At 32.8% G+C, this 23,160-nt stretch overlaps 1 protein-coding gene across 12 annotated transcripts in view; it reads right to left on the reverse strand.

Moving 5' to 3' along the window:
* Positions 1 to 2,632: 2,632 nt before the first annotated feature.
* Positions 2,633 to 23,160, reverse strand: part of kek2 (leucine-rich repeat, immunoglobulin-like domain-containing kekkon 2 protein) — a 325,751-nt gene continuing 305,223 nt past the window's right edge. For all 12 annotated transcript variants that reach the window (XM_015517998.2, XM_089225645.1, XM_089225635.1 and 9 more), the window contains one exon: positions 2,633 to 7,519. In XM_015517998.2, the coding sequence (XP_015373484.2) occupies positions 4,988 to 7,360 (2,373 nt within the window). In that variant the 5' untranslated portion in view covers positions 7,361 to 7,519 and the 3' untranslated portion in view covers positions 2,633 to 4,987. The remainder of the gene's footprint in view (positions 7,520 to 23,160) is intronic.

The raw sequence follows: 23,160 nt of genomic DNA on the forward strand, positions 1-23,160 counted from the left end.
ATAAAAAAAATATCATATTATAATCATTTATTTAAATTCAAGTTGTGGGCTATCCCTTGTAAGTACTCATTGAGTGGTCGATTTTCAAAATCTTCGCATATGTGTAATATTTTGTTTGCTGTATCTTTATTGTATTATTTTGTTATTTTGTTGAGTTAAAATATCACACGCTAAAATGTCGTATTCGCTAATTTGACGCGCGCCAAGATTATCACACGCAATTGACGGTACACCATTAAAAAATGAGGGACTGGATATAATATCTAAAAACGGGTTAGGATACTCGGGTTACTATTTTTAACTCAAATCTGTGTAAAATATAAAAATTATGAAACTATTTTTATTTTTGATGGCTGAAGATGAAAAAAAAACACTTAAACGCTCAGCCAGGCAAGCAACTTAGTTTCTATGTACAATATAATATTCAAATAGCTACTATTCAGTTAAATTCTAATAACAGAATCGTTTGTATTGGTATGATACTTCAATTCGCTTTTCAACATTATTATTGTATTTTTTATTATAAGTAATTAGTAAAATACGATTGATTAGGAATTCCAAAGGGGGCTGGTATCCTCTGATATGGGTGATATGCGAACAAGATCTTTTAATGAACAGCGGTGACAACCATATCACAAAGGTCTTGAAAACCGACGACATTTTCATAATCATAGTATAATATATACTACTTAAACGTTTTCGTTGTTCCACGACAAAAATATTTTACTAATCAGATAATATGATATAAATTATACTAGCTGATCCTTGTGCACTTTGTTCCTCGTTAAAAATATCAAATCTATATAATTCAAAATTTGTGTTTAATTCGTTGTTTATTACCCGGCTAGTCATGTTCAAAACTTCCCGTGATTAATTTCCGTAGATTTACCCTATCTTTATCTCCATTAAAGATTTTTAACACAGTCATATAAAATACAGGGCTAAAGAATTTTTTTAATGTTTGAAGTTTGATTAGACATGACAACTCAACTTGTAATTTGTGATGTTAAAAAATATATTTGAATAATACAACTATAAAAACATTGTATGGATATAGTATAAATTCAATAAAAAAGTGGGTATATTTCCAATCACTCTAATGTAAAATATGTGTGGAGTTAAAATTAAGTATAGCTACTTCGTTATTAAGTTGCTTACGTTACTGTAATGCACGTGTTAAATTTGAATTTAATGTTTTATTAATTATTACATATAAAAAAAGATGCTGAGCGAAGATATTATATTATATATTGTAAATAATTTATAGTTTTGTGTGAAACTTTTTAAGCTTTTCCACTTTTCTTAAAGTGTTTTCCACAAAACAGCAGATATCATTATAAAACCAACAACTTCCAGAATCTGACAGTCGTACTAGAATCCTGAATAATTTATTATAAAATAGTTTATTTTAATATAATGTATTTATATTTAGTTATTTAAGTTGATAAAATATGTATTATTTAAAGTTGGATATTTTTAGATGTTGATGATTTGTGTTTATGTGATATTAAAAACAAAAATATGCTAGAATACTTGCAATAGAAACACGTCATAGAGTTGAAAAGTCTTGGCAAGATTCGTTACTTAGTTTAATGTTATATCATATTAATTATTTTGGGTTAACCTAAGATAGTGCTATGACTTTAAGAGTTTAAATTTTAAATAATTTGAATTTTGGAGTTTAGAAATTCCGAACTAAACTATACTACCATGTTAAAATCCACAAATTCATGTTCTTGTTTCAAAACTATTCCGACAACTCTCTGGTTATATAGGTTTAAAAAGAAATTAGGAAAGAGGCCTTTTGAACATTGCTCACTCTAACTACACAGGAACATACATCTGAGAGGTCACTTAATAAAGTGATTTCCTCCATCAAGTCTATAATATATGTATAGTAGTAATAAGTAGATATGTGAGTTAGGTGCAACAATATTCAGTGAAGGATTTTGAATATCGTTAGGTATTCGAATTATAAGCTTGAACTACTTTTAATAAATCGTGCATTTATATTTAAAAATAATATTAAAATGATTAATGTATTCAAAAATAAAAGTTTACTTAATATTTCTCGCATTAATCTTGCTTTTTATGAGACCAGTCGTTTTATATTTTTTGCTCATTTATTCAGCATGAGGATAATTAAAAATAATGTTCATATTGTTAAATCCTTGCGATACACTTTTTATTCGGTTTACTTGTTGTTGTTGTAGTTGGCTTAATACGCTTAAAACCTTTAATTGGTTAAGATAAACTTTTATTTGTTTTTTTTTTAAATTAATTCCCATAGTTATGACCGTAATGTTTGGAAAACAGTATAATGTAAATTCCAGAATCCTTAAACTTGTGGCCAAACATACACTTTAAATTCTCTCTTGTGATTTACTTAACTGTGATAGATTTTTAGTTAGACATTTATCTCGTGCTGTTTAATCATGGGCATTTAAATCACATTTTGGCAATAATTACTTACCTGTTTACTATATGATGGAAACTATAGGAGTAATAATTTGGACAAGATGATGATGTGTTATATTGATGATGGCTGTTGAACTGTAATGACGAATAATAAACGTCTTATTTAAATGACTATAAATTATTATTTTTATTTACCATAAATATTATAATCAGCAATAATATATATTTATATAGTACATACATATACAATGTCATAATATTATCATGGTTCTCTGGTAAAAAAACACTAATATTAAATTCTTTCGATGATAATAAAACTAATGGGAACCTATAATATTATAGAGTAATACAATATAACAATATGCCAAATAAAATTGGCACGGCAACATATTTCTACAATAATTAACATACTCGTAAATATACAACAATGATATAGTTATAGCTTAACAAGTTATATAATATATTATATTATTAACATGAAATAAGATCATTGATATACATATACTATTATAATATTATGTATATCAGTTTGATTTTGTCCCCACTTTGGGGGACACGACGATTATTATTATATTTCCCTCTCTTGCTCTCTTACGTCCAAAATGTTTAGTGAAAACTGAATTTTACGGATACGGGACGTGTTATAAATAGTATTGAATCGAATCGACGGGTTATTTACAATCGGCCCCATTTTGGACTCGATGAAATTAAATTCCCCTCCCTGGAATGCGCGACATGAGAGTAAAACTGTTCACGATGGAATGCGCCGGCCACTTTTTACTATGTATAGGTCGCCCGACATAGTTTCGGACAACTAAGCGTTTTATTGTTACATCAATCCCACGGCCATGCCGGGGCCTAATGGTGTGGAAAATTATTATAAATCATCGGTTTGCCGAAAAAGCACGGAGGTTCGCGAAAGAGCAGTCCCGCACGCGTCCGAGACTTTAAAATAAATCCACTAACATTTCTGAGCTTGAATTCTCGCAGCAGATTTATTTTTATTTTTTTTCACTGTTTCCCGCTTTCCCGTGCAATACTTTAGCTAAGTTCCATTTAAGCCGTTCGTAGTGATTTATACGATGAGTATTATTTTTTACTTTTCTTTTAATATTAACGAGTTACATAATCATTTTTTAATTTTTTTTTTTATATATGTACATATTATTATTAAGATAATTAACTACCTACGCTTTTTAATTACTCATCGAATCCCGATTTAAACAAATGCAGAGTTGAAATATAATAATATAATCACGAACAATTTTTATTTTTACTACCTACGAGAATATGTCGTAATTTAAAATCAAATCGTTCGATTGACAAAATATTATTATGATCAACCGAAAGCGAACGGAAACACGTTTCACTACGTGTAATATTTTACTCGGTGAATTGTGAATAATAGGTTAAGATACATATTTTTTATTATTTTGATAGACCCAACCTGTTTAGGAAAATTAAAGGCGGATAAATTTGAGCCAAATACAATGCAATGTTTAAAAGAGTTTCGTTTTACCTATTACTTTATTGTATTTTTTTCATCGTAATAATTATGGATTGTCGTATTATTATAGTTTATATTATCTTCATTTCGTGTTAGTTATTATAATTATTTTCATGAGAGAAGGGAAATACATTTATAAGTGTTTTTACCGCGAGTACGTCGTGGACATATATTTATAAATATATATAAAAAATAAATTATTAAGTATGATAATTTAAGTCAAATTAAATTTAATCTGAAGATAATGATATGAATTGGAAATTTCAATCTTTTTATGCGGATAAAGTTTTTATGAAAAAGGAAAATAATAAATTCAAACTTTCTTTAAGATTCTGTTCAGCATTGTTGTTAAAAAAGATTGTGGTGTCGTTACAACGACTTAAGACTAAAATATTTTATTCGTAAATTAAAAATAACAGTTACACTAAAAAAATATTATTTCAAACAATAATTAATTGTTTTTGGCAATATCAGAATGTGATTTAAACTTACTGTATTATAGTCTAAAAAAAAAAAAAACATAAATTTACGTCATTTTTTTGTTTTTGAAAAAAAAAAATACATTTATTATTAGGTCCATTAATTGAGATCACTCCACGAATACATACAATTAAGTAATAGATTACATTTTCATTAGCGTTGGGATGCGAACGGAACTAAACATGACTCCATTGTTTATTATCTAGTGCAATATATTATATAATATGTTTTATAATTTAATGACGTCATCTAACTTTAACGGTCCACGACGCACGATGTCACGCCCTTCGATTATCGACCTATAACGATCTGAGAAATCCGTCGAATGGCAGTTGACCTTTTTCGAAAGGGTCCATTACAGTGTGAGTATGAGTGTAATGGTAGATAAATATCAAATTATGTTTTTACAGCGCTATTTCTACGGTGTGGACCTGCCAACAATTACGCACAACAAAAATATTTCACATTTCACAGCTTTTATAACGATAAAATATATCGATATTATTCTCGAATTATGTACAATGGTGACGTCCGTCGGCATGACTTCTAGGGGCGGACGTCCGGTTGCTGCTCGCAACCGGTCTACGAGTCAGGCCCTTCACCCACGTACCCTTCGTCCGGGCTCTCCGTGTTGGCCGGTTGCTTTTGCACGGCGGTGACCGCCTTGTGCTGGCTCGCGTGTTCGGCGGACAAGTGTTGCGGCTGTCTACCCGTAACAGGTAACGTGGCGGCTCCGGTCACGAGTGGCGGTGGCGGCGGTGGTGGCGGCATCGTCATCATCATGACCATCGTTTCGTCATCAAGTGTCTGCGCGGATGCGTTCGACAATGACGGTGGTTCGTAAAAAGTGGCCGCAGCCGTCGCATAGTACGCCGCGTCCGCGGCAACTGCGGACGGCGGGTACGGGTACCCTTGCTGGTTGTACCGGACGTTTAGTGGTTCGTACCGGTTCAAGTGGTGCTGGCGCTGTTGCTGTTGCTGGTGGTGATGATGGTGGTGATGGTGGTGCTGCTGTAACAGCACAAACTCAGCTTCCTGGCACGACCGGCCTTGTGGTTTGGCCGCATTCCGGCGGTGCGGAAGCGTTCTGTACAATGCTGGTGGCGCCGGCATCGGATATTGGCCGGACGATAACTTGGGCAGCCCATAATCAGCCGGATACGGTTCGCCGGTGGCTAACTTGCTAGGCGACAGTTGCAATTCGTAAGACCCACAGACACCACCCGATGGGTAAATGATGGCTGCACCGTTCGCACCGGAAGTCGTCCAAAAGTCTCGGCCACTCGATGGAGGCGGTGGTATGGCTATCTTGTACACCTCATCGCTGGCGTCGCGGTAGTCACCGCCACTGTTGTCTCTGATCACGGTGGAAGCGTCGCTGATCAGATCAGGATTGGCCTCCAGAGTGGTGCTGGCAGTCACCGTGGCCGGATGTCCCGGGGCCACGTGCATCTGTTGGTATGCATCGTAACCACCACTACCACCACCACCACCCATGTGCAGCACTTCGTGCACTTCGTAACCGGCGGACGACCCCAGGCCAGCGGTCGTGTCATACTCGCCGTACACGCTTACGTCCTCGGCCGACGATAGCTTGCCGTCGACGGTGGACGAAACGGTCAGATTCACTGAGTCCGATTGTCGGATATCGGACGTCGTCTTAGTTCCCTGCCCGCTGTTGGACGGATCGTCAACGCCCGTGTCACAACCTCCAACGCCACCGGACTTGCCACCAGGTCTCCTACCGTGGTCCCGACGCCGACGGCGTTTTGCCACAATCAAACGGCAACTTATTGCGCAAACCACGGCCACTGTCACGAAACACACCGAACCAGCCAGCACGACGACCATCAACACGGGCGGGGGTGCATCCGGCGGATACGAACCAGCCGCCACCTCTGAAAGTTCTTGGACTACACGCACCGTGAAGTTGCACGCGGCCCAGCCCGCCCGATTTTCGGCTACGCACGCGTACGTCCCGTTGTCCGCGGGCCCGGCGTCCTCGATGGTCAGCTCCATGGCGGCCGCCGTAGTGCCGTTGGCCACCTGCCGACCCTCGAACCACCACGAGACTCGCGCTTGCCCGGCCGGCGTCACCCTGCACGCGAGCGTCACGTTCTTTCCGGCGTCCGTTTCCACGTATTCGGGAGACGTGGCCGCTGCCGCCGGTGTGCACGCCAGCTCTTCGGCGTCCAACTTGCGGATGACGGAACCGCGCAACCTGTCCGGTCCATGGCAAGTCGGCTCGACCGTGTGCGGAGCGCTGTTGTTGTTCAGCCACCGGTGCACGTCTCGCAGTCGGCAGTCGCACGTCCACGGGTTGTGGTGCATCTCGATGCCGTGCAGCGACAGCGGCAGCACGACCGTGCCCGCGCTCTCGATCCGGACGATCTGGTTGTGGTCGAGCCGTAACCACTCAATGTTGTGTAGGCCGTCGAACGCGCCGGGCTCGATTGTGGACACCCGACACCGGCTTAGATCGAGCACCGTCAAGTAAGCGAGCCGCTTAAATGCGGCCGTACGTATCACCGTCACCGCGTTACCGCTCAGCACTAGCTTCATCAGCTGCGGGTAGTCGTCGAACGACTTGGTCGGTATGTCGGTGATCCCGTTGTCAGACAGGTCCAGCTCGACCAGGTTGGATAGTCCCTGGAACGCGGCGTCGTCCACGTACGTGATCCGGCACCGAGCCATGAAGATCTTCTGCAGGTTGGACAAACCGGCCGACATAAACCGGCCCCTGGACAGTGTATCCATCGAATTTCCCGACATGTCCAGTACCTGAGTTCCGGCGTCCATGCCCACCGGTATGGACGTCAGACTACGATTGACGCACTCGACCGTCTGCTTGCCACCCTTCCACTTGCACGTACATCCAAGGGGGCAGCCAGCGGCCGCTGCTAGCACGGTGGCCATAACGGCCGCTGCGAAAATCATCGTCGTCTTGGTCGTCATTGTGTCTGCGGCGTAAATCACGCCGGGCGTCGGTGAACTTTCGGCCCTGTCGCTGACTCTGCCAGCCTGAAAGTCATGGTGATCGCTGGGCTCCCGACAAGATGACTATTTGTTTTGCCCGTGTACTCATGCACCACCTCGTTTTCGATACAACAACGTCTGAAAAACGAAAGGTATATTATAATTTTATGTTTGATCGATTTACCTTTAAAACAATTAAAGATATATGTATAAATAATCAATAGGAACTATAATTGGCGTTGTTATCTCATTCAATTCAAACCAGCGATTTGAAAACAAACGAGACTTTGTAATGCGTGAGCTAGTAATATCTCATTCATAACGGCGGTATAAGGATAAGTGTTATGACTGTAACATATTCTTTGCAAGAGTTGAAGCTTTGTCCATAAAAATTCTTATAATTTATGTGTTTTGAAAATTGTTATCACTGGGTGCAGTTACACGAGTGCAAGACACTGTTAATATATTTGTAAATCACTATAATTCAGTATATTCATAGTGAAATGGTAAATGTAATACTATCATATTCAATATTTTATTGATTTGCCCGACAATTATTAATTTTCTACTTCTTTAAAACTAACCGCTCTATACTAAATAACTACACTGGTAGCTCCGAACATTGGTATAGTTTACTATTTACAGAATTTGGTTCACTGTGTTCTATGTTCTATCCTCTCTTTTGTTTCTTTTCAGTTATTGTGTTACAGAAATCTGCTCAACTAAACTGTATTTTTAAAAGACAATAGCTACAAACAGATATTTAGGAAAATTTCTATACTGGGACACATGTTACATTATCATTTGATAAGATAGTGTTCTGTGCTATTTGGTATTCTGCCGACATGTTGTTGTTAATGAACACACAGTTTCCGCTCAAGTGGATCTACTTTAACTTGCGACTACACATTTGTAATTATATAAATTGTATCCATTAAATTGACTTAGGGCTTTTAAATCGATGATGACAAAGTTTATATTTCAGTTAGCATTCAATTTTATTTTTTTTACTACAGATTGCGTTTGGTCACTCTGTTTATTATAAAATCAGAGGTATTTTTTTTATCAACATACGGAATTTCTCAATAGTAGAATTTATTTCCCCTAATATTTTCTTTGTTTTTGAATATAACTTTTTTTACCGTAAAACACAACTAGATATTTGTCTTCTATATGATATGAACATTTTTTTGAAAAACAATTTTTTTAGGACCGTTTTAAGATTCAGAATGACCGTAATACTTTTATCAGTTGGGATAAGACTTATATCAATTCTTGAAAAAATATGTCAGCCAATAGTGGTCACTACCAATAACTTTTCCTTATAATATATTTTATTTATGGTTCTAATTAGCTCTCTGTAATAACAGTATTAATATACTTTGTAGTTTGTAATCTTGGGTTAGCTTTCACTTCGTTTCTTTGTCACTATACTCACGTTGGAAATGTTATATTTTAAAGAACTCTCAGTGTATTGAGTTTCATCAAAAGTGTATTTTGGTTAGCTTAAACTCTCAATCTCTCTGAAAAGTGTTTACTGTCATTTGTTAGACAAATTGTTGTAAGTGACTACGTTATATGAGACCCTCAGATAGCTAATGCTAGTCAAAAATTTGACGAGTTCAATTAATGTTTTTACACTTAATTGAATATGCATCAGATATACATTTTCCTCCTCGTGACAATCCTAACATACATATACAGAATTCATTGTCTGTCAAATGATGTAATATCATTATTTTTAATTATAATATATTAATATATTTTTAACTAATTTATTTTTATCATATTTAATTTATTAATTTTCTCTTTTTTTCTTTTCTATTATAGTGTATTTTGTTAACTTATACCAATTAGTGTATTCTGAGTAACTGCTCGTTTTTCTCTTATAAACAATAAAACTAAAAAAATAAACTGGAAAACAAAATAAAGTTATGAAATTTGTTGTTAGGTATATAGTTTATTATGTTATTTTTTATTTAAGAACCATTCCACCAGACATTAAATCACGGATATTTAGGTTTACTTGAGATAACTAAAATACATCAAAAGAAAAATCAAGTGGGTTTGATGGTTCAAAGGACAAGGTTAAGCTTATGGATCTCTTTATGAATCTGCAACTAGGTACCATGAGAAAATATAAGAAACAAATTATGGGTTTAAAGTGTGTTATTATAAAAGACAAAATTGTGTACAATAAATCAAGTACTAGTAACTTCATTCTTGCAGTACAAAGTGTCAATAAAAAATATCTGAACTTGAAGAAAATATAATTTTTAAACTAACGAGACATATAATGAAATGACGACTCATAAATGTATCAATATATAACTTTTTTATGATTATAGTTGAATGTAATATAATATTAAAAACAAAGTATTAGGTATTATAATATCATGGATAGAATAGAAGAAAAACAGATTGAACAATTTATTGATATAAGTCAAGTAAACTTCTAAAAGGAAATATCTTTTTCAGATTCAATAAATTAGATGAAATAGTCATATAGATAAAAAATAGTTTTATCGCAGGTAAACAGAAGTACAAGTTGGTAAAAGAGGCTTAGTAAAGTCATCGTCAAAAATATAAGATGCTATATAAGTGAAATGGTTTAAAATAAATCGATTCCGATTTATCAAACCTATTCACACTTGAAAAGATACCTATAGTTCTTAAATATACTTGTTATCGAACTAAAGTTTTGACTTATAATTTTCTAGATGATGAACAGAAAAAAAATCAAAAACAGTGGTAGTATAGTGAATATAATCACTACCTATATAAATATTAGTATTTATATATTTTTTATATTTCATGAGATATGTTAAACTTAGGCATCAATTCATTAAAAAAAATAATCAAGGTCGCAAAACTACAAAAGTAAAATTATTGAAAAAAAAAATTCATAAAGCATATCTTTTTTAATAACTGAGTAAATTATTACAGTTTTTTGAAATGCATCTAAGATAATGTGTATTATACTAATTATTCTTCATATCGTATTTAATTACATTAATATTATATTATGTACGTGATGTACGAATACTGCTGTCGTAGCGTGTGTTCTTTGACCAATATAATATTATAATACCACATTGCCGATTTCACGTGACGCTGATTTTTAAAAAATTTTAATAGCATTATATTAATTAGATATTTTTCTCTCGTGGATATCAACAGTGTGGTCTGCGGCAAACTTATTAACTGTTTTCTTATAACATAATGCACAAAATAAAAATATACATAATACTTTAATGTAATAAATAAAAATCCAAAATTGTGTATGTGCATATAATGAGACTTCAATAAGGGAGGTCTTTTTTTTCCGGAATCACAATTGTTCGATTTCAATATAAATACGATGACCTAGTCTGAGCTCGTACTTGTCAAGTTTTCGGAGAAAAATGAGTAAGTAAAAATGGGAGATTTCACTCGCAAAAATAGGTCGATAGTTTTTTGATTTCATATTTTCGGACCTTTTTTTTTTAGGGGAACCCGCGGCAACATATGCCTTTGGGTGAGGAGTGGTACGGTAAGGGTTATTTTTCTGTATTTGTTTGTAGGTTTTTAAGTGGACAGGGTTGTAACACGTGTTTGTGTATGTGTGGCAAGGATATTTTGCTAAAAATCCCGGGTGGTCACCCATCTGGGAAGTAGCAACTGCGGCCAGTACGTACGCTCAGTGCGTTTCCGCAGATTGAGCGTACAACCACGGCTCACCAAGCCATTTTCGAACCTTTGTACTGAAACTATTCGTATGTCTGCGGAATGTCGTGAGCATATAAATAAAATTCGATGAACGTATGTTTTTTTATCACGTAGAGATTGAAAAAAAAAACTATTTACTCTAAATTATTATCACGTTCGTAGAAAACATTACTACCCTCCGAATTTGTAGTATCCCCTTTCGTTTCGCTCATCACAAAAATGTATGCTGGTTTTTGTCGTCGTATCGGTTGGACATATTACTTTGATTTTTTTACGAATATGTGAACGACACATAGCGGTTTCTCTCCACCACCTATTTTACGGAATGCCATTCGTATGAATGGTTTTCATTTAGATTTCAAAAGAATAAAAATCATTTCACCAACAAACGTGTGTACACATTACACGCATGTGTAAACCTGCGGGCAATAACTATTCGGCGCTCCACTCGTTTATGTGTTTTTTTGTTATTATTGTGGAGACCTGCAAACAGAATGTTATGAACGGGAAATTCAATTGTTATAACAATAATAATGACGATATGTATTCTAGTTCAGTTGTTTATTATGCATATATAATATGCATATGTACAACACATTGAACGTGTTATTTTAATGTTACCTCTGTTTACTCGTTCGCGATTGATGTACCTAGTTAAGAGTACCTATAACCTAATGCTAGGTACGAATGATTTGATGATAACGACCTAATTTGAAAAATTACTTATCATCAATTTGAAAAAATACCACAACAGTTATATGATAAATTATAAGTCCTCTGGCTAAGTCAATAGCTACATGGACCAGAGTCTATGATATGATACACATATTCTAAATATGTGTTTTATGATCAGTGTAATTGTTGTGCTCCTCATATATTTTTACGGTCAGTAAACCAATATTTTACATACCTTCACTCCATACATGTGGAGTACATGTATGAAAAATATGTTTTTTTCCAATTTAATCCCATCAATATTGAATTACCTACATTCATTGTACTAATTTTATAATGATCACCGAGTAACGTTAAAATATTGGTAGGGGGAAAAATAGTATTTAAAATGTGAATAGCTGATTTGGAGTCAATATTCCATATAAGTATCGTGACTATAATATGAAATGTCACCATAGCCAACATACACAAAATAATATTTATTTGAATAATACCTAAGTAGTATGTATTTGTATGTTCACATCCAGCTTTTAAGTGGTAAAAAAAATTGTACAAGTGGAAATGTTCGGCTCCGAGAACACCAGCATGACACAATACGGTGATTACACAAAATTGTCCATCTATTTGCCACTTGCATAAAAATATTTAGCGTATCAACTATTTTTTTAATTAGATTTTCCGTTTTTTTTTTAATTTTTCAATCAAATATCGCTAATTTTTATAGAAATGTATGAAACATTTATACATCGACTAAAAATCGGACACTCAATGTTAAGTTGTGAATTTCTCTGCTAAATACTATAATACATATAGGTATTCTAACGGAATGATAGACAGGAGTGAGTATACCGTAATATGACTGAAACTTTTGATGTTGGTCTCAACCAGGAACAAAATATGAAAATCCTTAAATGCTTAAAATTAACTAATTTAATTGAATTGTAGTATGAATATAATAATATAGTATTCAAATTTTCAAATAATATAATTTTTACTATTTATTAAGACAGTAGTTACGGCCCTTGCTGTTGAGTTGTAATAAAAATCAATAAAAAAGTAGTAGTAACATTATAAGATAATATTAAAAGCAGAATGTATTAATTGTTGTTCGTAACGAGTGTAGCTTAAGAAAAATTGTGATGTATCACACGTCAATGTATAGTTACAAACTCTGTTACTATTGTTCTGAAAACCACACTATCAAATGTTTACCTTAGGTACTAATTAGACCCGCTAAGTTGTGAACTATTTAGAGATCTTAATTTTTTTTTTTATTATTATATTTTCATTTATATTAAGTATTAAAGTTAGATTTATTGTTGTCTGAGCGTATTAATTTATTTTCAATGTTTTTTTTTTTTTTTTTTTTTTAAATTTAGTTTAACCTACCTTTATTATACTTTTACAGCAATATTAATAAATATAACACTCCGTCTGCGCTCAGAATCGTTATTTTTTGCGTCATATACTATAGTGACCTACTCAATGAAAATTATGTACATTCGAAACCTACTATACAGATTACAGTAGACAAATTTTCCCAGTTTTCTTTTATTATTATTATAATCCATAGTTGATTTGGTATTTATTGCGTATAATAATTTATAATTTATGAGTACAATTTTTCTATGTAAAAATATCGTTTGTGACGTTCAGACAAAGCTCAATAAAATCTGATAATTTAAAAGTAATGGGTAAACAGAAAATATAAATAATGCATTTGTGTCACTTCTTCTTTAATTTGAAACATTTAGCAATATAATAAGATCTGTGTAGTATTTGATGATAGAAAATAATTGTCAGGGTATAAATGTCTTAATATATCTTAAAAAAAAAAAAAAATAACAATAATAATAATAATAATAGTACAAGTTGATGAAACCATTAGTAGACAACATCGATCGTGTATTAGACTAATAAATCTCTTACTTCATATTATATTCCATTAGAGATATATGGTATTCGATAGCTGAACAATATAAATCTTAAAATTACAGTACAATCAAAATATAATGTGCTAAAATATTTATTTTTTTTTGAAACTAACTAACCACTTAACTAATTGGTTCTGTTATTTATTGTCCTTTAACTTATTTATATAATTTATTGTAATGAACTAAATAGTACCAAGAAAAATGTATTGTGGAATTCGAATAAATTCGCATATGATTATCATACGAAAGGTACGAACTATTAGAATAGTTTCATATTCATACCATTTTAAATATCATAAGTCCAAACTCTTGGTTCATTAATGTGTTCTTTTTTCCTAATAAAACAATATCATTAGGAACCTTTATACATTAAGAAAAAAAATTGTAATCAATAAAATAATTAACAATTAATGGATGATGTCGCCGATGTTTATTAGACCGATAAAAAAAAAAAAAACAAAAAAATAATAATAATATAATATTGTATATACATATTTCAAGTGTTGTAAACAGGGTGATTCCCTAAGAATGCTTACTTCTCCTGTTTACAGTCTCTAAAATTCTGATTTCTGAAAATTTTAAATATAATCAACTATAATATTTCCATTTACAAATTCTTAAATCCCATTATCTTTATTAGACAAAGCTTACAAAAATTACTTGTTAAATTCTTATTTTTCAATATATTTTTAGAAAAAACAATCCTCTAATTATTTTATAAAAAAAGCAGTGGTCTCATTCGATAAGTAGAAGTTTGTATCTTCATAGTATACTTCTTCAGTAATTCAAAAACTCCTAAGAATTGGAAAATATGATTTTTAAGTATTTTAATAAATAAAATAAAAGAGATTTTGAATAATTATTCATTATCATTGAAGAAAAAAGGGAGTGAACATAATATTTGGGTAATAACACTCTGTATATATATATTATATATATAATTTAATTTAATATATGGTCCACGATTTAGTATAATATTTAAACCATTTTTGACATATGATTGGCATTTGTGGGTATTGATTTACTGTAACCAATACTTTTTATGATTTCAATCGACAAGTAAAAAAATATATAACTGTAGTTGATATATTACATAATATTTTGTTTGCACTAGTGCCAAACGTTTCTATTTACGCAATATATCAAAGCAAAATTTTATTTTTTAGCAAAGTATTGCAAAATCGAGTACCAGTGGACTTGGAAAAATCAAAGTTATATTTTTTGAGACGTTACTGCGTAAAAGAAAATGTTAATCGTTGTGTGTGAGCACATGCCATAAAATACATTTATTAATATCCGAAAGTTTTCCTGGTTAATGATAAAATTCAGTTTTGTTTTCGTTGAGGCAAAAACAATTATCTTTAAGCTCGTAAATTATGAAAAAAGCATGTAAAGTTAATCAGTAATATTTATAAATATTAATAATATTTCGTTTAAGTTATCAACGGCGTTGTTGCGATTTACCTTCCTTCGGATATTAAACTTTACTAATTATATTTTTACATTAAATTACATACCTAGTTTTGGTTTTATTTCATAAGACGTTTAAAATTATCATAATTATTCTATAGCCAAGCTCAGTCAAATCGCAAGCACCGTAAACATCGTGTGGACACGCATTAGTAGCATGAACATAATTGTATTTATTACAGTCATGTATAGGCTCCTGACGTTCACAATTTGGTAATATTAGTCGACATTAGTCGAAGAACGTTAAACTGTTATACCCAAGTATTTCGTCCTAAGAGCTTCTAAGAGCTTTGAAAAAGAAAAATAATAAGCAAAAGGATTTAATTATTTATTTAATATTAATATGTTAAAAATGTTGTGAAATCTGATATTTGTTTAAAACTCTGTGGCCTGAGCCGAACTTATATTATTTCTGTATGTCACCTAGACATAATTACAATAATAATAATACAAAAATACAGCCAATAGATGTGAATAGCATATTACATGCGACAGTCATTGATAGGATCATGACGTAATATGTCTTATAATTTATATACCACGAGGGTATAAAAGTAAAATTTACTGAAACTTTGGCACAATTACGACCACATAGGTGTGACGAGTATGGTTTGTAGCCATTACAGAAATATGCAGTAGTGGTCGAGTGTGTAACATCGATAAAAAAAATCAAAATAATAAATAATGGACTCGTTGCGAAAGTTTGCGTTTGACGACAGTGAAACACTGTTATTATTTACGTGACGTATCCAAGACGACCGCGCATAGTATCACGATTGTCTCGTTTTATAAAATAGCCATACAGCTGCAGATGCCGTGGTCGTGGTCTCAGAAAAAGGCGAAGCCTACGAAAGATCCTTTGTCTTTATCTCGCAGGTGGCGATTACGCGTATTATTCGGTCTGTACAAAATTCGTAAACATAAAAAATAAAAATAAAAGTAATGTATACCTAATAGGTTTTTTCTTTACTCGTTCAAGAATTGATGTATCTCACGAAGTGCGACACTAAACACCGCCGTTTTTTATGTTTTATACGAAACATGGTAGCTGTGACCACACAAAATGAGATTATTATATAATTATATTTTATACAGAAAAAACATTGTATTATTTTTTACTCTTATTTGATTGTTCGTTTCTTCGTTTTTTTTTTTTTTACACAAATCTCTTTACAAAGAGATTTCTTTACGATTTCCCAGTACTTGATAAAAAAAAAAAAAAGAATGAAACGAAATAATTAAAATGAAATTGTGAGTTTGCTACACAATCATAATATAATATAATAGAGCAATAAACCGTAGTGTAGGATGAGCATCCTTTATTTTTGTGCATTATACAATATTGCTCGGAAATCCGTAATTATATACGTTGCCACGTAGGTACTTCATAAAATTGTATAACAATTATGTTATACGTAGTGTCGCCTGCCGCGAAAATCAGATTATGTATATATACCTTAGTTTACCTATAATTTACAGAATTTGATACAGTTTTTTTTTGCACGTCGTTCAGTTTTTGCGAAATTAATTTTTCAGACCACTCACATCAGTTTGTTTTAGGTTAAAAATTATATATGCGTGTAGAGCTTACGAAAATTACATTTTCACGTTATGCAATTTAAATTTCAATGAATAGCTGAAGGAATATTAATACGTATGAAATTAACACACGGAATTAACGAAAACACATAGTTAGGAGAAAGGGAGAAGAGAACGCTTGTGCATAATATGTGTGCACACATAACGCACATAATAATAACAATAATTATAATAACAGTGAATACCCCTCTGCGCTGAACTCAAGAACCAGAAATATTATTTAATATTTTATTATATTATACAAATACAACAATATTGTTATTATATGACACGTGTGGGAATGGGAATCGATAAACTGTGTGACAACGCCAGTAAAAGAAAATACTATTTATTGATAAGTTGGAGACCGTCCAACAGTCGTTCTTTCGTTTAACGGCTTTTAAAATGGGTCTCGGTAAATAATCATATGTGCCGTTCGATTCGATTGCGTTTCAACATGAAGGAAGTTTCGTCTTTATGCCGACCGCGAACAAAATGCACATACACAATATCCCGGTGGTGTATTCCTTTGCTTAATATTTTATTTTATTCCTCTCTCACACTTTTTTTTTTGCCTCGTAATTCAGTAACTTTTAGGAAACGCACGTAATATAATATAGTGTCTGAAACGAATTTTTGAGCAAAGAATTATACATATACGTTAACACTGCCTTTTTGTGTATGTATATTCTAACAGAAAACATTTTAGTAATCTAAAAGTAAGTACTATCATATTATTACGTACCAGCGTTATTTAAAAAAAAAAATCATGCGAACGGAATTTATTAGAACAAGATTTATGTATAGAATTATTTATAATTACATGCATCTTAATTGTTTTTGAAAACATTATTACACCATATAGGACAGAGGTATTTGGTCGATACAAATACGATTTGTAAATATGATTCATGCTGGGAACGTAACATATTATAATATAACACAATATATAGTTGTATATTATACTGCACACAGATGTATTAGATTTTTCCATTTAAAATTTGTACGCTCTTGTTGGTAAAAATAATATTATGGTTTCAATACAACAACTGTTTATTTTCTTTAACGAGAGTAAGTTGGTCTTAAATTATACGTAAATATTTGTTTGGTATGAAAACACATAATTTGTTATACCTACTACGGCCGTTATTTCTTTTTTTTTTTGTTGTTCAAAATATAAAGTACCTAGTTGCACAAACTTAGTTCGAAGCCAACTAGTTATTGTTTGAAATATTTATTGTTTACACTACTACTTAGTACTTATTCCGCATTAACATGTACAAATGTTTACTCTGTGTCCGCTGTATAGGCTGGAATATATTTACTGATTGACCGAGGATTTAGTATTTACACCTTAATTATGAATATTATACAGTTTATTGTACTGCAGAAATTTATAGATGAATATAAAGATTGAAAATCTATAGATTTTGATTGCTAAAATAACGTAAATTAAAAATAATTTACGTCATTATAATATTTAAATAATAACACGGCGATGTGGATAGGTAATTTCAGTACATCGCTGTCAAGGGTATGATATTGTGGTATCACAGAAATACTTAATTATATTTTATTATAATGATATTATTATGATTATTTATAGATTTTTGGTTTATATGAGTTATAAAAATAAACATCATAACATGTACATTCGAGCACCAAACTTATTCCTGTACAGGAATTTGGTGTACATATTAAGTAAGTTGAGAACTATTAGTACTAGCCACTTGATAATATAATATACACAATATAATAAAGGGTGATATTTGTAAAGTATGCTCACCCTATTTGTATACTTAAATTGTGCATACTATATAATATTTAAACTATGACTTTTTGAAATTTTGAAGTACACTTGATAATAATAGTTTTGAATAAATAAAATTTTGTGTGCTACTTAAGAATAATCCTGTGACAATACATGCAAATGATAGTAATTACTAATTTACTATTGGCTATAGATAAATATCGATACTAATAATTTGTAAAATAAATACTACAATAGATAGTTTACTGAGATGATTCTGTATATGTCGATGCGTCGTGTTCATTTTTAATGACCAATAAAATCAAAAATGATTAAAATATACTGACAACTGCAACGACCCAATTTCAACTCCAATAGTTTGTATAGGTCGTTTCGAAGTTTAGAAAATTACAATGAAGATAGGTTGACCCAAAGTCCTAAACTTTGCTGCTTGTTTGGTTATGCAAAGTTGGCCTGGTGGAAGCTCATAAAGGACGACATTGCGGAAATGAGAGAACTCGCGCTAAATTGAAATGGAAGAGTGGTCGTGTGCGTGTATACTGCGAAGTGTATATATAGTTTAAGTAAAAGTCGCTTGAAAAGTTTAAAGGGCAGACGTTTTGAAGTGGTTCCGATAAGGGTGAAAGTAACGACGAATAGTTGTGTAAGGCCGTTGATTATTTCTGCGCACAGACTATTATTATATAGACATTTCACGCTTTTGCGAACGCAATAATAATTTGACCTCTAAACAAATTCTACTTTTCGCACGCACTTGTTAAAGTCGAATGCTGCAACGTGTTAATATTATTTCCTTGTACACTATTACGGCGAATACGATAATACGATTTTTTTTTTAGTTTTATGGTATAGAGGCGTCGTTTGCTACTTCGTTAAATGCCCAGCTCGTTATTCAAACGGCGAGAACTCAGTTTTCGTTTTTTTTTTCAAATTTTATTTTATAGATCTTACTCGCATATTATCACCGTCTATATACGTGACTGTCTATTTACATTAACAGCAACTACTGCGGCGGTGTTTACAGTCTGCGAATAGCTACGCTGCCCACATAATATAATACAATTATAATTTATAACTGAAGTTTAATTTAATCGTATTTTTAAATTGTAAATCGTGTAGTAATGACACGGCGGCGAAAATATGTAAAATATTGTCGGTATTATAATCTGAGCACAAAAATATTGTGATGGGTTTGGTGCATTATCTAAATTTAGCGTCACGTAATCTACCAAAATTGTTAATATACCTACATGTTTTGCAGACCGTATCAGTAAAATAATACAACATAATATTATAATAATATGTATCATAAAATCGGATCCTCAGCTGAAATCTTCAGCACCGCGAACGTGCAAACACAGTTTGAACTCTGAAGTCAATACGAGCTCGTCGACGTCGAATAAAAATAATAATATCAAAAACAACAATAGACGAATGCTGTGTAATAATACGATGTTGTAGGTACATGCTTACGAAAAACAACGGGTAATGTCGGTAAAACATTAATTTCGGCGAAAACATCGTCCGAGCGAACGGTTGGTCGGTCGGCTAAACACGCGTCGGCGAATACGCGTCCTATTTGTTTACGAAAACCCGCGAGAGACTTTTAGTAAATTAGTAATTATCGACTTAATTGTTTCGGACCCGGTATGAATTATTCACCATCCGGTTTAGTTCTGGGACACCTGTATTGTGAAGTTTATTCCAACGGAGATTAATATTATATTAACAATGGTATACTCGCATAATATAATATATATATATATATGTGTGTGTGTGTATGCATAGTGCTGGGTCGACCGATAGGTAAACAGTGTGGTAAGATCCAGACGTCAACCTCGATTGTATAGCAGCACTGCATATAATTATTATTATAATTATTAACATTAACCGTTGCATAATATAATGAAATCGGATTGGCATAATATACTTATATACAACTGCAGTACAACCGAAATTGTATGGACAAAAATAATGCTCTTCCGAAATGCATGAAGTTTGAACTACCTATATCAAAGGTTGCCGATTAATAATTTTTGAAGGACAACGTTATGAAAGTGTGGTAATTGTTCGTAGGCTATCAAATTGCTGACGTCGATATGAAAAGCAATGAAGAAAAATGATAAATTACAACTTAAAATTTTTTTTTTCTTGTTTGCGGGCCGGATAAAATTTGTCCGATTATACATTAAATATTTTATTTTCCGTTCACCGGGGGCGGTATATCGTTTGAGTTATCAATATAATATACGTATCATGTTATTCGCTGTCATAAGATTTTCCATTCTGGTCGTTACACGGGGGAGTGTCTGGGAGTTAAAAAAACAATAAACGGTAATTTTTTCTCGAAAACCGAGAATTTCCCGACAATCCTTCGCGGCTGTATAAAATTCGCATCTGAAAGACACACGTATGTTGATGTGACGTTGTTTGCCCGCGATTATATGACTATTCGATGTCTTATCGAATTTTTTTTCACACACAATCAGTGGTAAAAAGTGACGCCGACTGGAGTCGAGGACTGGCCGCGTATAAACAATTTATGCGTATCATAATATTATTATACACATGCTGCGACGACGTATTGCAATGATTGATCATCGGTAACGCCCGATACCTGTTTTCTCGCACATATTATAACTCAGTGGCTTCCACCAATGATGGGTGCGCACAGGCGACCCGCTGTAGCTGCGGAGCGGGACTGGGCCCTGGAGAAGGCGTTAATTTTATTTATTCGTACCGCGTCCGTTTTTCGCCGACCGTGACATAGCACCCTGCGGTGTCAACGTCACACGCGATTTATCGATCTCTCCCACTCCCCCCCCCCCCAAACATGTCTCTAGTCCCCCGAGGTCGTCCCCGTCATACGTTCGGCACGGCGTTTATCTATCTATTTATCCATCTACGCACGTTAGTCACTCGAGTGCTACACCACCGCCTATACAATATATATATATATATATATATATATATATATATATATGTATATACACGAGCTGAATGATTTATATCTCACTCTTTCCCATAACTCATCCTCACTCTCTCTAACCACCCACTCATTCACTCACTCACGCTCGTTTCGCATCGTTTCAGGTGCTCCAGCGCACCACCCCGCAGGTTATCGCGGGATTTTCGGTTTTTTTTGCTTTGCAATACTCAAAATACGCACACACACATATATATGATATGAAAATCACGTCCTCGCGCGTGCCATTTTTAACGATTTGGAAATTTATCGTTTTTGAACGCGTTCGTTTTTCATTCCTCTAAACCCACACCAGCCAGTCCTGTCTCAGTGTTATAATAATTTGTATATATATAATATGATATGTGTGTGCATGCATAAATACACCGTTTTAGAGTCGAATTCGTCGTAAATACCAAAAACACGATACATTTATAGAACACCTTATAATTGCACGGTATAGCGCGTCCATATATTGTTATTGATGTAATGATGCTGACGAAAATCAAATATATGAAATGATTCACCTATCACCCTCACCCAAATTTTTTTCTTCAAAAAGTAATATTTTATTTAAATTATGATTTTCAAAATTTTTAAGTTCAATTCAAAAACATGTTATTTTCAAACATTTAGATTTTTATACCATTTAAAGAAGTGTCCTGTGGTGATAATACCTAATGTTTTTTTTCTTTTCAAATTAGAACCGATATTTTTACTGTTAATACAAGAATATTGTTTTTTAAATATTTATATATATATAAAACGAAATTTGAACGAGTAGTTTTAGAGTTATTAAAAATATGTATATTTTAATTCATAAGTAAATATTTTCAAAAACTCATATGGTTAATGATTTACAGAAAAGGGAGATTCTCATTTGAAAAAAAAGAAGTTTTTAGTTGAAACGGGATGATACTCCTTAAGTGGAATAAATAATTTAAAACATAATTTACAAGTAGGTATACATCCACAACTTCCGAAAATCAGAATTTGAATAAATGTACCTATAAAAATTAAAAAATAATACTGATAATTTAAGTTTGATTAAGTTATTATAAATTTAGTAAGTTACATTTGCTTACTTGTTTTATTATACTTCGTATATTTCTGTATTGATAATTATGTAATGTAGTGCTGAGTTAACTTATGTTTCTACAATGTTCGCCGATAAACGAGTTCACATTTCAAACGGTATATATGTTTTATGGTAATTATTATTATTATTACGATGTCGACCATTTGTTACTAAATTTTATTTTTATTTCTATAATAATTATGATATAATACTATAATACGATTGGTTTGTGCCCTAGATAAAAACAATTTCTCAGCTCTTACGAACAAACATATATTATTATAAATTATAATACAATAATGTATAATATTTAAAGACGAAAATAAAAATAAAAGATACGGTCTTAAATCGAACTTTTTAATAGTGTATCAAAACTATTTTTTAATCGTATATGGGTCTGAACACGAACCAAACCTGTACATTTTGTCATTTTTGTCCAAAATGTATGACGTGTTTTAATTTTTTTTTTTTTTTGAGTTTGAATTAATGATCGAACTTGAAACTTTTTGTTTTAGTTTAATTATTTTAAAACTAGGTCTGACTTTCAAATTCGAACCATACACTTAAAGTTCAGTTTGATTTTTAGAACTTCAAACAGTT

This window comes from Diuraphis noxia, unplaced genomic scaffold (genome assembly GCF_037042655.1).
Source record: "Diuraphis noxia isolate RWA-SAM2 unplaced genomic scaffold, SU_Dnox_SAM2 contig0004, whole genome shotgun sequence".
NCBI classification, from domain to species: Eukaryota; Metazoa; Arthropoda; class Insecta; order Hemiptera; family Aphididae; genus Diuraphis; species Diuraphis noxia.